Below are 13,488 nucleotides of genomic sequence, written 5' to 3' on the forward strand. Positions count from 1 at the left end.
AGCGCTCACCTGAGTCGGCCGATGGTGGACAGTTGAACGCCCACGGCTGATTGCACAGCCGTAGAGCCAGAAGACGCTGGAGCTGTTGAACGACGATTGACAGGGCGACAACCATTCACACTCGCGTTGACAGCAGAAGTCCAACGCGGCTACTTGAATCTCTACGGCGCGCACGCCGTGTAGGCAGCACTCGGAAAATGTAAACATACCGCGCGGGGGCGCTGGGAACAAACGTGACGTCACATCCGCCTAGCGCTCATCCTCACCCGCCGAAACGGTCGGTTAATTCCTCCCCTGAAGGGCAGGTCATGTTGTGGCGCGAGATACTGGATTCGATAGTGGATTTTTTATTGGCTGCTAAGACCGCGCGGCTTCGGCTACAATTTTTTAATAATTGCAATATTATTTCTGAACGCCTTAAAGAAAATCATTTGAAATATGCATGAAATTAAAGTACTGTTAGGATGAATTCCCTAAAGTAACGTCACTAGATAAGATTGCGACCGTAACCGCAGCAGTCGATCCAAGTTGGCAATTCTGTGATTCTGTCTCAACATGGCGTCCCGTGCAGACGACTGCATTGACCACGCCGTAGTCGATGAATGCTTCAGCCTTGCCAGGGAAGCATTGGCTTCAGGTGAAGTTCCCGTGGGCTGTGTGATGGTTTACGACGGAGAAGGAATTGCTCGAGACAGAAATCGCGTCAATATGTTCAAGAACGCCTGCCGTCACGCCGAGATGGGTTGCGTCGACCAAGTGCTCGCTTGGTGCAACGAGCGCGGACTGGATTTCAAGCATGTCTTCCACGCAATCTCCGTTTACGTCACGGTGGAGCCGTGCATCATGTGCGCGTCTGCTCTCAGGGAACTCCGCGTCCGGAAGGTTGTATTTGGCTGCGCAAACGAGCGCTTCGGTGGCTTGGGGTCTGTGCTGAACGTTTTCAATGGCGACGATTTCGGCCCCGAAGTTGTCTCCGGAGTACGGGCTGACGAGGCTGTCAAACTGCTAAAAGCCTTTTACACCGAAGAAAACCCGAACGCCCCATGCCCGAAGCCCAAGGCGAATAGAACGGTGGAGAATGTTGGCGTTATTGGCAGCTGACATCTCGTCGTCGCATGGCTTTCGTGAAAATCGTACGTTGCATAATTATTCGAATAATGCCGCAAACATTTTGAACGTGGCGTGATGTAGGTCGTGGAAAACTCACCTTGAAGCTGTTGGCCTTGCATCCGCATGTGTACCGCCTACTGCAATAAGCAGAGTGGGTGGATAGCCAAATGCCGGCTCGTTCGAGGTAAAAGCCGTGACAAAAGGAATTGATGCGCGCCTTTACAGCTGCCTACGGTGGACTGCAGGTTCGACGAATTAGTAGTGTTGTCACCACAGCACGGAGGAGGTTGCACGCCCTCCAATATGCGCTGTGCATGTTTCCCACCTTACCTCATAATTGCAATAACAGGAGGTTAATGGCAGCAGCCAGGGGCATGTGTGGTATTTCTGCATTGCTGCCATCACCAACCATTGTACTAGTCCCTTATTAATCTGAGTGAGGGCTCCGGGTGCTGTACTCCATTTACCGATTTAATGCAATGTGACCAGGGCAGGGCACGTCATGTTGTAGATGACTTTCGCTGCCTCTTTAATGAGAAGAGACATTCTGTGTTAAAAACGTGTACATTTTAATTGATTTATTCACAAGCTGAGAATTTCAGTTTCTAGTAAAAAAACGCTCCATCAGCCTATCACAGGCGTGCCCCGGTGTGATGCTTTCTTCGATGACGGCACTCTCGAGCTCGGCAGTGCACGCGGCAATATCAGGGTGAGTGCGCAGTCGGCGCTCCAGGTCTGAACCCACATACGTCCACAACCAACGCACGCGCTGCTGTCGTCGGCGACTGTCCAGCTCCCCGCAGGGCTCGAGGGCTTGCCTGTACTCATTCACTGTATCCCACAGTTCAGAGATGCCCACTTTGGCTTTGGCTGACACCTGCATCACCTGCAGCGGAGCAGTAGGTGAAATCAATGCAGCTTTGCATTTTGGTAGCCAAACTACTCAGTATATGCACTTCTGGTTTCTCCAGTTAAAATGCAGTGCATTTGTTAAAGATGTGGGCAAAACACATCCATCCAACAGGGCACTGATGTTAAGAACATGAATAGCTAGCACCTGAAAAAAGTGGTGGGGGCACTGATGTACTGAAATGACAGCCACTCGTATGAATGCTCAAGATTGATTGTGAAAAAAAAAGCTACAGTTGCAACCTGATTGTGATACCCTCTCACGTTTGTTTACAATAGCATTCTGGGGTCTTTCAGGTTTGGGCCAAACTTTCCGATGCACCTTTTCGTGCTGCTGCACTTTTTCCTGGTGCCCAAAAACGTTACTGCCACTTATAGTCAAGGATGTGACGGAAGCCCGTCTGGTCGGAATGCATTTTGATGAAGACAAGGACGCCGACCACTAGTTAGTTGAGTTTAAAGGAAATTAACACAGAAGCCTTGGTCATTGCCGAAACGTTAGTTTCCTTTAAACTCAACTAACGAGTGGTCGGCGTCCTTGTCTTTCTTCAGCATACTGCCACTTACGTGCTTTTCATAATAGCAAGACTGAAGACGACGTATATGTAGGCATGACCTTTGTAAACTGCTCTCGCTGGTACGGTTCAACAGTTCTTAGCACACGGGCAGCCTTCGGCAGAGCGCAGTTACATGAACAAAAAAAGCTTATGGCAGATCAGTTTCTGCAAAAATAAACGAACTAGCATTAAAGAAAAAGAGAAAGACTGCCCTGCACTGGTGCGAGTGGCCACAAGCAACAAAAACAAGACATGGAAAGGCGCTGTCGGCATGAGTGGTGCCAACAGCTGCGTTCGGCTGGTCTGAACTGCATAGATCCAGTTAATGCCCAGTCACTGCGACTGAACGAAAAGAAGGTAGAAACTGCTGTGTGCTGCCACTGCCCGCATGATCAGCCCAGGCTACGTGACTCGCGACCACGAAGCAAGAATAAGATAGGAGGGGAAACGAGGCTTCCTAGCGCAGCCAGATAATGTCACAAGTGTTCGTCAGAGGTTAAGCTCACGGAATGAGTTGCGGCCGCTATCACTTCGTCCAAAGGTGCCATTACCCTCTCCTCCGCCGTCGCAGCTACGAAGCTTTGCAGTGCGCCCCGGTTTTCATTGCGACATTATCTGGTCGCGCGCCCGCGCTTGCAGCAATGGGCCATTTCGCCTCCTATATATTCTTTCTCTGTGCCCACGACGAGTGACATACTAGCAGCTGTGGCTAGTGCTTAACGTGCCGTGCATAAAAAATATTTACTACACATTTTCCTGCCTCGTCGTGAAAATGTGGAAGCGCGATAGAGGTGATCCAGCTATGAATGCTACGGACTATATGACAATTTTTCTGTACGGAGCTTTGACCCCATTTCTTTACTGGGGATATGTACCAGGGAGAACAGCCAATGTCTCACGGCTTTTCAGCACAAATGGCTTTTTCTTGTTGTTTTGGAATATGTTCCACTTGCCCAACCTCACAATTATATGCTGACTGTGCAAGCCTTCTACGGTACAAGTTGTCACCTTTTCTACCATTTTGAGGCCACACTCCTGCTTTCTTCAATTCATAGGAGGCAGATTGCATTGAAACAGGTAAGCTAGGTCAGGACTGAATTAACAGGAAATGTGAGAAACAGCGTGCCCTTCAGCACAAGCAAAAGGATGAACCCAATCATTCAATAAATATAGCTCGATGGCAGGCTGTGAAATTGCAAGCAAAGGCAAACTCTCATGGAACACCGTGTGCAGTCTTTGCTTTCACTTGCGATAACAGTCTGAAGTATTGGTTTGTGCTTGCAAAAAGGCACGAGGACAATATTGTCCCCTTTATGGGCTGTGTATTCCCCACATCGGATTGTGGTTCAACCAAAAATATTGCAGTTCTAGTAGCACTCTTAACTGAACTTCTCACTCATTAAAGGGGCCCTAAATAGGCTGCCAAATGTTACGATTTTGCGTGCGCAGTCACTGGAGTACTATCCAAGGAACGTCATCCCGCAAAAATTGTTTAAATGCGTTAAGTATTAGCCGAGTTATCGCTCATTAAAAGGGGCCACCCATAAGGCCTGGGGCTCTCCTCCTCTAGTAGCTCCTCCGAAGCACTGTGGAAGCCGCGACGTCATCGACCCGGCGCAAGACCACCGAGAGAAACAGGGCAATCCATCACCCTCCTTGATGTACGTGCAGTCATTGGCTGCGCCAAGCCCTGCGCGCGCTTTTTTTTTAGCACTCCACGCGCATGCTCCGCCCACCAGATTCCGGTTGCACGGTGAGCGCTGTCGCTGTGGTTCGCGTTCGCGGCGCCGCACTGGGCAGTGTCTCGTGCGTCATAGAGGCGCGTCAGAGCCGGAAAGAACTGCGTCAGAGCGCGCAAGTGTGGCGGCAAGGTATGGTCGGTGAGCCAGGGGAGGAAGTGAAATTTTTTTTACGTGTTTGTGCGGCCCCTGCTTTACGCAGAGGTGTAATATTTGGTACATGTTGTCGTGAAGGGGTACTCTAGCGATTGCGCGATTGAAATGGCGACCTTCGGAAGCCTATTTAGGGCCCCTTTAAGGGCGCAGTTGGGTCTTTGGGGCCGAAAAACGGTCAAAAAAAGCGTTTTCTGAAAAATGGCATTTTCAGCCTCCACGGCCATTTTTTGATCAGTCTGTAAATTTCCTCATTAAAAGGCACCATATTCTGTTGTTATTATATTATAATAGCATTTTAAAGTGCACTCTACAGCTCAGCGCAGAATTCGATGGTGAAATGGCACTTTTCTTGCAATGCAAAGCTAGCATTTCGTCCTCAGATATCTCGGCATCCAGAGCAGGTACAACTGTAATTCTTTTTGCTTCTGATACGTAAATGTGTGGAGAATACAATGTTGGAAACAAATTTTTGAAATGGAGGCTTTGGAAAATTATTATTGTGTTCAATTGGCACCACCTGCGAGCCATTTCTGGCAGAGCGCGGGAGGAGCGAAGGTCACTGTGTTGTAAAACGACCAAAATCCAAAAATAGCTGAATCAAAAAAGTTCTTCCTACGTTGTATTCTTTAGTCATTTGTCTGCCTAGCCACATGGTAATTGCCATTCTGTATGCAGTGGTTATTTTGTAACTGTGACCCAAAATAATGGCAATTAATCATTAATTAATTAACTCAAAATATAATCAACTTAAAAGAATCTAATGGCAGATTTGAAATAAGCACAAAAAACTCTATAATGCAGTGCACTTTCATTTAAATTGGTTGGTAAATAAAAAAAAAATAGCTCCAAGACCAGTCTGTCCCCTTAATAAGAGAACACAGGAAGTAACAATAACAAAAAGACAGTGAAACTGGACTGCAGGTGCCAGCATAACATTCATTGTTTCAAACAATCCGCACCATTTCTGCAGCAGCAAGACCAACAATGGACCTTTTTCCAGTACCGGCCCTCCCAGCGGCCGCCACGGCAAACCTACACTGGCAGTAAGGCACACTTACAAAAATGTTTGGCTTTCGGGGAACTCGTGCACGGAACATTCTCGTCCACGTGTCACCTGTGCCTTTCACATGAATGTCACGGTAGCAGGCACACGCTCGCGTGACTAATCTGCAGTGGTCAAAGCGCCCCTTTTGCTTCGCTTTTTTTTCATTTTCGTTGCTTCCCTTGGACTGGACTGACTTTATTGAAACAAGTAAGCCCTGCAGTAGGCTGGAGCCATGTTACGGCTCCACATCGATGTGGCCTGGCGTCGCGCTCTGGTAGCCAGGTGCTGGCAGCGTGGTTGCCCTCAAATATTTTTTCCCCTTTCCTTTGGAAGCCTTTTTGTGTGCAACTACGAACTGACAGCGAACTGTCCGAAAAGTGGAAATAAAAACGTGCAGCCCTAGGAAGCATAGCCGTTCCCCAAGCAGTAAACTGAGGGGGCGCCCTTTTGTTTATTTCGTCCGAGGCTACTGCCAAGAATGGTGGACCGGCAGCCCGCGCATCCGCAGATCGCTACTGGAAAAAGGTCCATATAAACTCGGTTTGTCTCACCGCTACTAAAATGACCATGTCACCCACTGAGGCCACTTTCTTTGTGCGGCGACGCAGTGTCTAACTGAATGCACTTAAGAAAAAAATAACCAGTCCACAACAACTTAACCCAATTAGACCAAATAAAGAACATTTCTTTGTTACTCGCATCATCTTTCGCGTCATCTTGCATATATGTTACACTTCAGAAGCTTGAAAAAATGGGCTTACTTTCTCTTCATTAGCCCATTCTACAAAACTATTTTTAAACTGACTGGTACAACCTAGCCTGGAATTGGTAAGTGGCTGACATCAAGGGCAGAATTCTCAGTTCTGTACATTTATGCCTGTTTCAAAGTGTCCAATGGAAATGAGCCCTAATGACGGATTGGGTGTGACACAGAACAAGCAAGGCAGGGAGTTGGTTTTTGTCGATATCATTGGCTGGAAGGCCTTGCCAGTGCAACTATGTCATTGCTGAAATGGACGTACTGAAAATGGACACAACTCAGAATTCAGCCCTAGATTTCTTCAATACATATCATTTGAGAAACTCAATCTTGGAATTTGGTGCCCCTGTGCCTTTTTGCCCCACCCTGTCACCTTCTTGCAATTATCAAAAGCATTAATGTGCAATGGTGCTTCGTCTGCTAGCTTAGCCTGCTGTCAAGATACGGCGAGCCAAAACATAAGTACATTATCATCACCATAACGAGAGGGGGTAAGTCCGGGGCCACTGCACAGCTTTCGTACTGACGAACTTTGGCCAAGATGAACCCCACCACTTGCTGCCCAAATTAATACTCTGAGAAAAATTGGCCAGTGATCGTTTAAGTGACGTTGAGAAATTTGTACAGCTGTCTCGCCAAAAAAATCTCCGTCGAGCCAAAATGTATAAAAAGAAAACTGTGGTTGACTCCTCTGTCATAAGAATCGGTAAAAGACGAAAGTGAAATGTGCAGCGAAATCTGCAGCTGAGCATGATTTGCTGGTCGGCGGCCGTCTTGTGGGTGTGCTTGGTGAGCGACGTCCTGCTGGCAGGTCGCTTCGGCAAAGGTGTACTGGCGTCATTTCTGTGATGGATATGACGTCGGTGAAATCTTGGGGTATAGCGGCATAAAACACTTTCGTGTTAAAACATAAAACCCGAAAACGAACAACCCTACGTATAATGTACTCTTTAGTACTAAAGGTTGCTTCCCTGCAACAAGACCCTATGTGCAGGGGTGCACCCTTTACAGGCCGCTTGCTTCGTTGTACTGGAGTCACTTCCGTGACGGATATGACGTAAGCGAAATCTTCGTGAATCCCGGAATAAAACACTTTCGTGTTAAAAGAAGTTGATTCGACTGAAGCATATTTGCACTGCTTGGAATTAATGCTGCGATGGTGGGGGGTTTCAGAAGGGGTAATCTATCTGAAATGGAGTGCACCTTGGGCCTCCAGAGGTGGCTTCGAGGCTTCATGTACTTGAGGGCGCTGATGTACTCGGAGGCCATGCGGCGGCACTCGGCAACGTGGTCGCCGTCTGCCTTGGTGACGACGACGAGGTCGGCCATCTCCACAATGCCCCGCTTGACGCCCTGCAGCTCATCCCCACCGCCGGGCGGAATCAGCAGCAGGAACAGGTCCACCATGTCGGCCACCATGTACTCGCTCTGTCCAACACCTGGGCGTAGTGCAAACCGCACCACAAATTCCCAAAGCTGCACTACCCAGGAAAAGAGAGTGTACCGTGCACTCTGCTGTTCCTAGGGCTTGTTTCTGGGTTGAAAGCAGCCGCCTCTAGCTGTTACGTGTAGGCAACAGAGTCAAGTGTAGGAGGCACCTGTGCTCGAGAACGCATCTGACAGTCAGTTTTCTCTTTCAGTCAGAGCGAGGCAACCACTTGGAATGGCTGCTTCTGGCAACACAGCTGTGCTTGTCTTGTTGCCGAGCCTTGACCCGGATCTTGTTGACAAGACAGCAAACCTTCCTCTTGGTTTGCTCCACTTTATGGCACTGCAGTGAAACACAGCTTTGCTTGGAGCGCTGTGGATCAGCCCAACGTGCTACTGGCACAGGAAATATTGTAGTCTTGTAAGCTGCAGTAATCAAAAAACACTGTGCCTCTGAAGTTTTCTTTCTTGACCTGTTAACATCAGGTGGCGCTTACGAAAGTTACACATGCATACGTACCTCCTCAGATCATTTTCTTTTTACCTTTACACCTTGACAAAAGTACAGAACAAATTTTCTCCCCACTTTTGCTGCATCCTAATGTGGAGACCACCTATAACACACAACCACTCGATACAAAGCACATTGTTTATTGATCCAACAGTTTTTCATGGCTTTTTTTTTTTTTCAACAGAAATGTAGCACAGTCTCAACGTTTCTGTGCAGAAGTAGTGTAAAAGTGGTCTGGTATGAACAGAATACAGTAAAACGTAATTAAAAGAGAAATTTGAATAAAAACGGTTTGGTTGGTTTTCATATGTTCGCCATTATAGCAACATCGCATACAAGAGAGACGTTTCTTGGGTCCTTTGAAAGCTCCTTGTAACGAGGTTTCACTGTACATAGAGTGGTGTTCAGCTACCGTACCACACTTTGTAGCTATCAACCTGTTTCTGTGAGATGCTGCAATAGTATTTGTCAAGGTGTCGGAGAGGCAGCCAGAACAAGTTCAACCACACTCATGTTTGCTGATGCTGCTTTCCCACTGCAAGCGCTTTAGTCTCTGTTTCCCCACTACTACTGCCACCAATCTTTCAACACGTTATACCACACTATCCTCCTAAAATGGTTCAACTTAAATTGAGGACGACTCAGCAAACAATGGAATGGAAGATGATAGGTGCAACATTAAGGGACAAGAAGAGAGCAGAGAGGATCAGAGAATAAATGCGTGTTAAGGACATATTAGCAGAAATTAAGAAGACGAAACGAGTGTGGGCAGGGCATGTAATGCAAAGGCAAGGTAACTGTTGGCCATAAAGGGTAACAGAGTGGATTTCTAGAGAAGGCAAGTGTAGCAGGGGGCGGCAGGAAGTTAGGTGGGCAGATGAGATCAAGAAGTTTGCGAGGATAAATTGGTCGCAGTTAGCACAGGACCAGGATAATTTGAGATCCGTGGGAGAGGCCTTTGCCCTGCAGTGGGTGCAGACAGGCTGATGATGATTTTCCCATTCAGGTATTCGAGGCCCCCTCCACCTGTGGCCAAGTCACTTCCTTACAGGCTGCTCCTCCCATGTTCTCTTCCACGGAAGTGCATCCCATGATTTTCCAGTGCCCTTGGGAGTTCCTTACGGTGCTGTGCTGAAACTCACACTCTTCCTTATCTACATTAATGACGTGTCAGTTCATGCCGACAGCTTGCTGGTACAGTATGCTGGTGACACTGCGATTTTGGTCCTAATCTCATCCCCAGCAACCTCTGCCAGCTTGCAACAACATCTCCTGGTAGTGCACAATTGGGCCTGCACCGAAATGCTCCGCATCAGCACCAAAAAGAGCACTGCCTTGTGCATCTGCCACAGCAAAACTGCTGCATGCACAGTTCACTTCCTTGGAGACGTCCCCATAAAGACTGCCCTGACCCTCCCCATCCTGGGTGTAACAATCAGTTTCTCTCTAGACTTTTCTCTACACATCAGCAGCAGTGTCTAAGGACTGCCACATTTTGGGATTTGTGTACCGCATCTTTCATCCGGGCGGTCCCAAGGTTTTTAAGGCCCTGTACACTGCTCTTGTGCTGCCGCGGCCCACATATTGCGCCTCCATGTGGTCTACACACCAAACTCACGGGCGCTCGGCACCATGCAACACGCATCCTCCATGCACGCGTCCTCGGGTGCCGCAAGCCCCCACCTGCCCACGAGGGTGGCCTCAAAGCCCTCGAGTGGCACACCCTGCAACGCTGGAGTAACGTCTCTCAAGTCCTTTTATTGCGCAGGGTGTTCAATGGCTCCCTTGGTGGCATCTGCCTTTCATCCTCGGTCCGGCTGAGCAAGCAGACAGGACAAGCAGAGCTCCAGCATGCCCGCACAATCTGTCATTGACACTCAATGATTATATCTGGCATCGAGAGCTTCCTTTCTGTCCCCCTAACCATCTGGATTCCACTACTCCAAGACCGGACTGAGTCCGCACTCCTACCACGCACCATCTCGTGCCATTGCACCCATTAGTGCTGCCTGTGGACCCCACTACCCAGTATACCCCTGTGCCTTCTGTGTGCGCGTGTTTGTGCGTGCACACGAACACACGTGTGTGTGTGCATGTGTGCGGTGAGCGTGCATGTGAACATTTGCTCGTGTTCTGGGTGGCAGGATAGCAAATGCATGAGCGTATGGGCCTCAGCCCTTCTGTCTAGCCTTGCGTGCCATCTAGAGCCAACTTTTTCCCAAATAAAGATTAGTTTATTACTAGCCCAACTTTTTCCCAAATAAAGATTATTATTATTACTAGCTTAGCTAGCAACAGGGTGTCTTGTGGGTCTTTGTCCTCAGTGCTTTCAAAACCATAATCGAAATACCGGCATCAGGCACCCTTAACAAAACTTTTTACTGTAGAGCAGCAAAAATTTGTCGGGGAGCATGTCTGGTGCCACATACCTGACATTCAGCAACAAGACACTTCTATCCTAACTTTTACTCTACCAGAATGCCCTGTGGCCGCAGATGAAGGGGAGGAGGTGAAGAAGAATGTGGGAGCAAGGATTAATTGGTACTTGGGCTAGCACCAGCTGTTTGCTTTCCCTTTGTTCAGTTTCTATCCTCAGGCAACAATTATTGTCTTTCCAAGCATCTCACAGACTGTCACTCAGTTCTGGAAGAAGACATCTCCCGGAATTTTCTCCGTAAAGAGTTTGATTAACCCACAACGCCAAAAACCTTTTGGAACATACATGGCATCTATAGCTTTGTGCAATATTTGAAAAACATTCACGTAAACCAAAATTTCGAGTTATATACGAGTTCTAGTTAACCAAGTATATTTAACCTATCGCAGCAAAGACATTGTTCCTGCGTTAAATACATCAAAGTTTTTATAGACCGGTGAGGCACTTTTTATGCTAGAGAATAGTGGGACAGAAATATTCAGTTTTCGTAGATGACGTTCCATTCCCTTTGCAAAAATTTCATATTAATCAAGGTTTCCATAACAATGATGTGTAGCCGTGTTATACCAAATGTGTATGGCGCAGCAGTTTGAAGCACCATTTACGCTACGACCTAAATTTTACGCCAAATTAATCCTTGAACCAACTTACACGCTGTTAACTCCCATACTTCAAGGTACTCCTGGGAGCTTTACTGTGGTGCAAACAAATGTTTGTGGGATGGAGAGTATTGACTAAAAAAAGATCCCAAAAAATGCAGCTGCATTTTTGGAATCTGGCTTCCGTAACAACTGCACAGCTGTTACAGAAGCCAGAGAATCACAAGTGAAGCTTAACCTAGCTGTCGCCCGCTAAAAGTGCTTTTTTTCTAGGTCTATCTGCAATGCTTTCAACACGCTTCAGTCGACACTCACCGACAGTTTCCACGAGTACCACATCATAGCTGGCACATTCGCAGAGTTGGATGGCATCGCACGTAGTGCGCGTAACTCCACCATGGTGCCCTCTACTGGGTGATGGCCGGATGTAGGCATTTGGCTCCCTTGTCAGCTCTGTCATGCGGGTCTTGTCTCCCAGTAGAGATCCTGACGACAAAATAAGGACGCACACCAGAATGGCTCTGACCTGTGCGAGTTGGTACATATTCAGTAGAACAGACTGTTGGGCAAGTTGGTGCATTATTGGTGAAACTTAGAGCGCGATTTAACAAGGACGACAGAAAGAAGGCAAACGCAAGCGCTCGGATGGGAAGCAGCTTGAACTTAGGTGAACACAAAAAGACAAAATACAGGACACGGCGCTTTTTGTGTCTATCTAAGTGCAGGCTGCTTCCCGTCTGAATACGTACAGGGGAGATTAAAGGAAGTACACACAACGTAGCACACAACCTTCGACGTACGTTGTTTCATCTGGCTGCAAAGTCAATAAACTGCATGCATGTGCATTTTTTTACTGAGCTTTTGAGAGTGTGGCCTACTCTTAGCAAGGGGAAGTGCTTGATCAAGAAGTGATGCCTGTAATTTATTCTGAGGCGCCTTTGTGTCGAATTCTGTGCACTCCATTGTTCGTACTTCCTTTAATTCCCTCCGTACAATTCCTCAGCAATTTTGCGACCCGAACTGTGGCCACAGATTATAAGCAGTGTTTGGTTCGCAGCCAGCAAGGTCTGAAAGCAGATTTCAACTTTGACGGCAGCTTGTTACTATAAAGAATCACCACGTACTGCTGGGAACCACTACCAACACGGGCCACAGAAATCAGAGTAGACTTAATGTGAATGTCATGCGCACAGAAGTAGTAAGATGCAGAACAAGCAGCGCTACTTCGGCTAGTACTTCTAGTTGTCATTATCAACTACTGAAACCTCCTCAACCCATAAAAATTTAGTTTTTTTTTCTTTACTGCATGTTCTACGCGGAGCCCCGCTTTGATTGGGAGAACATGAAATGGCTTCCCTCACCTCCTGTCATCGCTGACGATGGATCCACCGTGAGTACGGCAACTTTGTTGCCGGAAGCGGTGAGGAATTTGCCGAAGGTTTCAATGAATGTCGACTTGCCGGTGCCAGGTGGCCCTGTGAGGCCTTTAGTGAACAGAGTACGTCTCTTAGAAAAAAAGCCAAACGCACCAAACCGCTGCCTTTCATACCTATGCGGAAGGAAGGCAGCTGGTGACCTTGCCTACGCCGCTTGTTCTCTTGAAGAACCATCTGTAACAAGTCTTGCGCCTCTTCGTGGTGCTTCATGGCCGTAGATTCCACAAGGGTGATGGACTGCGCCAGTGCCGCGCGATCACCAGCCACAAGTCCCTCGAAGAGTTTGCGAGCACGGTCAGGAACCACTGCAGCCTCCGTTGCAGCAGAGACCTGACTTCCCTGGTCTCTGCGAAACTGAGTCAGACGTAGCGATCTTGGCGCAGAGCGCAAGAAAGTCGAGGACACCTTACTTAGGAGCATTTTCCTTAGCTGTCAAATGATGTAGGGCATACGAAACATCTAAAACAGCGACATAGCTACAACTAGAAACTGCCAGCAGCAGCAGCCGCCGCCGCTGCTCCCGTGATGTTGGTGATGTCTCTATCGATTCGCCGGAAACACCACATAAACTTTATTTCACAAAAATATTTTTTTCTAGAACAAAACGTTACTTTTCAGTTAAAATAGTATTTTAAATGAACTATTGCTTAAATATGAGTCTATAAATGCGTTTACCACAATTTTTCAAGTTTTTTTTGTCAATGTAATCCAAACACATATTAGCGGGATAAGTGCTTGCAATAATAATTAAATGTTTGACGAAATAAAGTTTTATCGCAATTTTATAAAAATCACATTTGT

The 13,488-nt window shown here is 47.4% G+C and overlaps 2 protein-coding genes across 2 annotated transcripts; one reads left to right on the plus strand and one right to left on the minus strand.

Annotated features, from left to right (window-relative positions):
• Positions 1 to 526: 526 nt before the first annotated feature.
• Positions 527 to 1,727, plus strand: LOC144174681 (tRNA-specific adenosine deaminase 2). The gene has a single exon (XM_077703481.1). The coding sequence runs from the start codon at positions 556 to 558 to the stop codon at positions 1,099 to 1,101; it is 546 nt and encodes a 181-aa protein (XP_077559607.1). The 5' UTR covers positions 527 to 555; the 3' UTR covers positions 1,102 to 1,727.
• LOC144174680 (methylmalonic aciduria type A protein, mitochondrial-like) lies at positions 1,674 to 13,232 on the minus strand. The gene is made up of 5 exons (XM_077703480.1): positions 12,801 to 13,232; positions 12,613 to 12,735; positions 11,567 to 11,737; positions 7,480 to 7,715; positions 1,674 to 1,996 (listed from the first exon to the last, which is right to left on the minus strand). The coding sequence occupies exons 1-5, from the start codon at positions 13,105 to 13,107 to the stop codon at positions 1,709 to 1,711; spliced, it is 1,125 nt and encodes a 374-aa protein (XP_077559606.1). The 5' UTR covers positions 13,108 to 13,232; the 3' UTR covers positions 1,674 to 1,708.
• Positions 13,233 to 13,488: the final 256 nt, after the last annotated feature.

This window comes from Haemaphysalis longicornis, unplaced genomic scaffold (genome assembly GCF_048455015.1).
Source record: "Haemaphysalis longicornis isolate Haplotype H1 unplaced genomic scaffold, Haemaphysalis longicornis Haplotype H1 scaffold_3, whole genome shotgun sequence".
Taxonomy (NCBI): Eukaryota; Metazoa; Arthropoda; class Arachnida; order Ixodida; family Ixodidae; genus Haemaphysalis; species Haemaphysalis longicornis.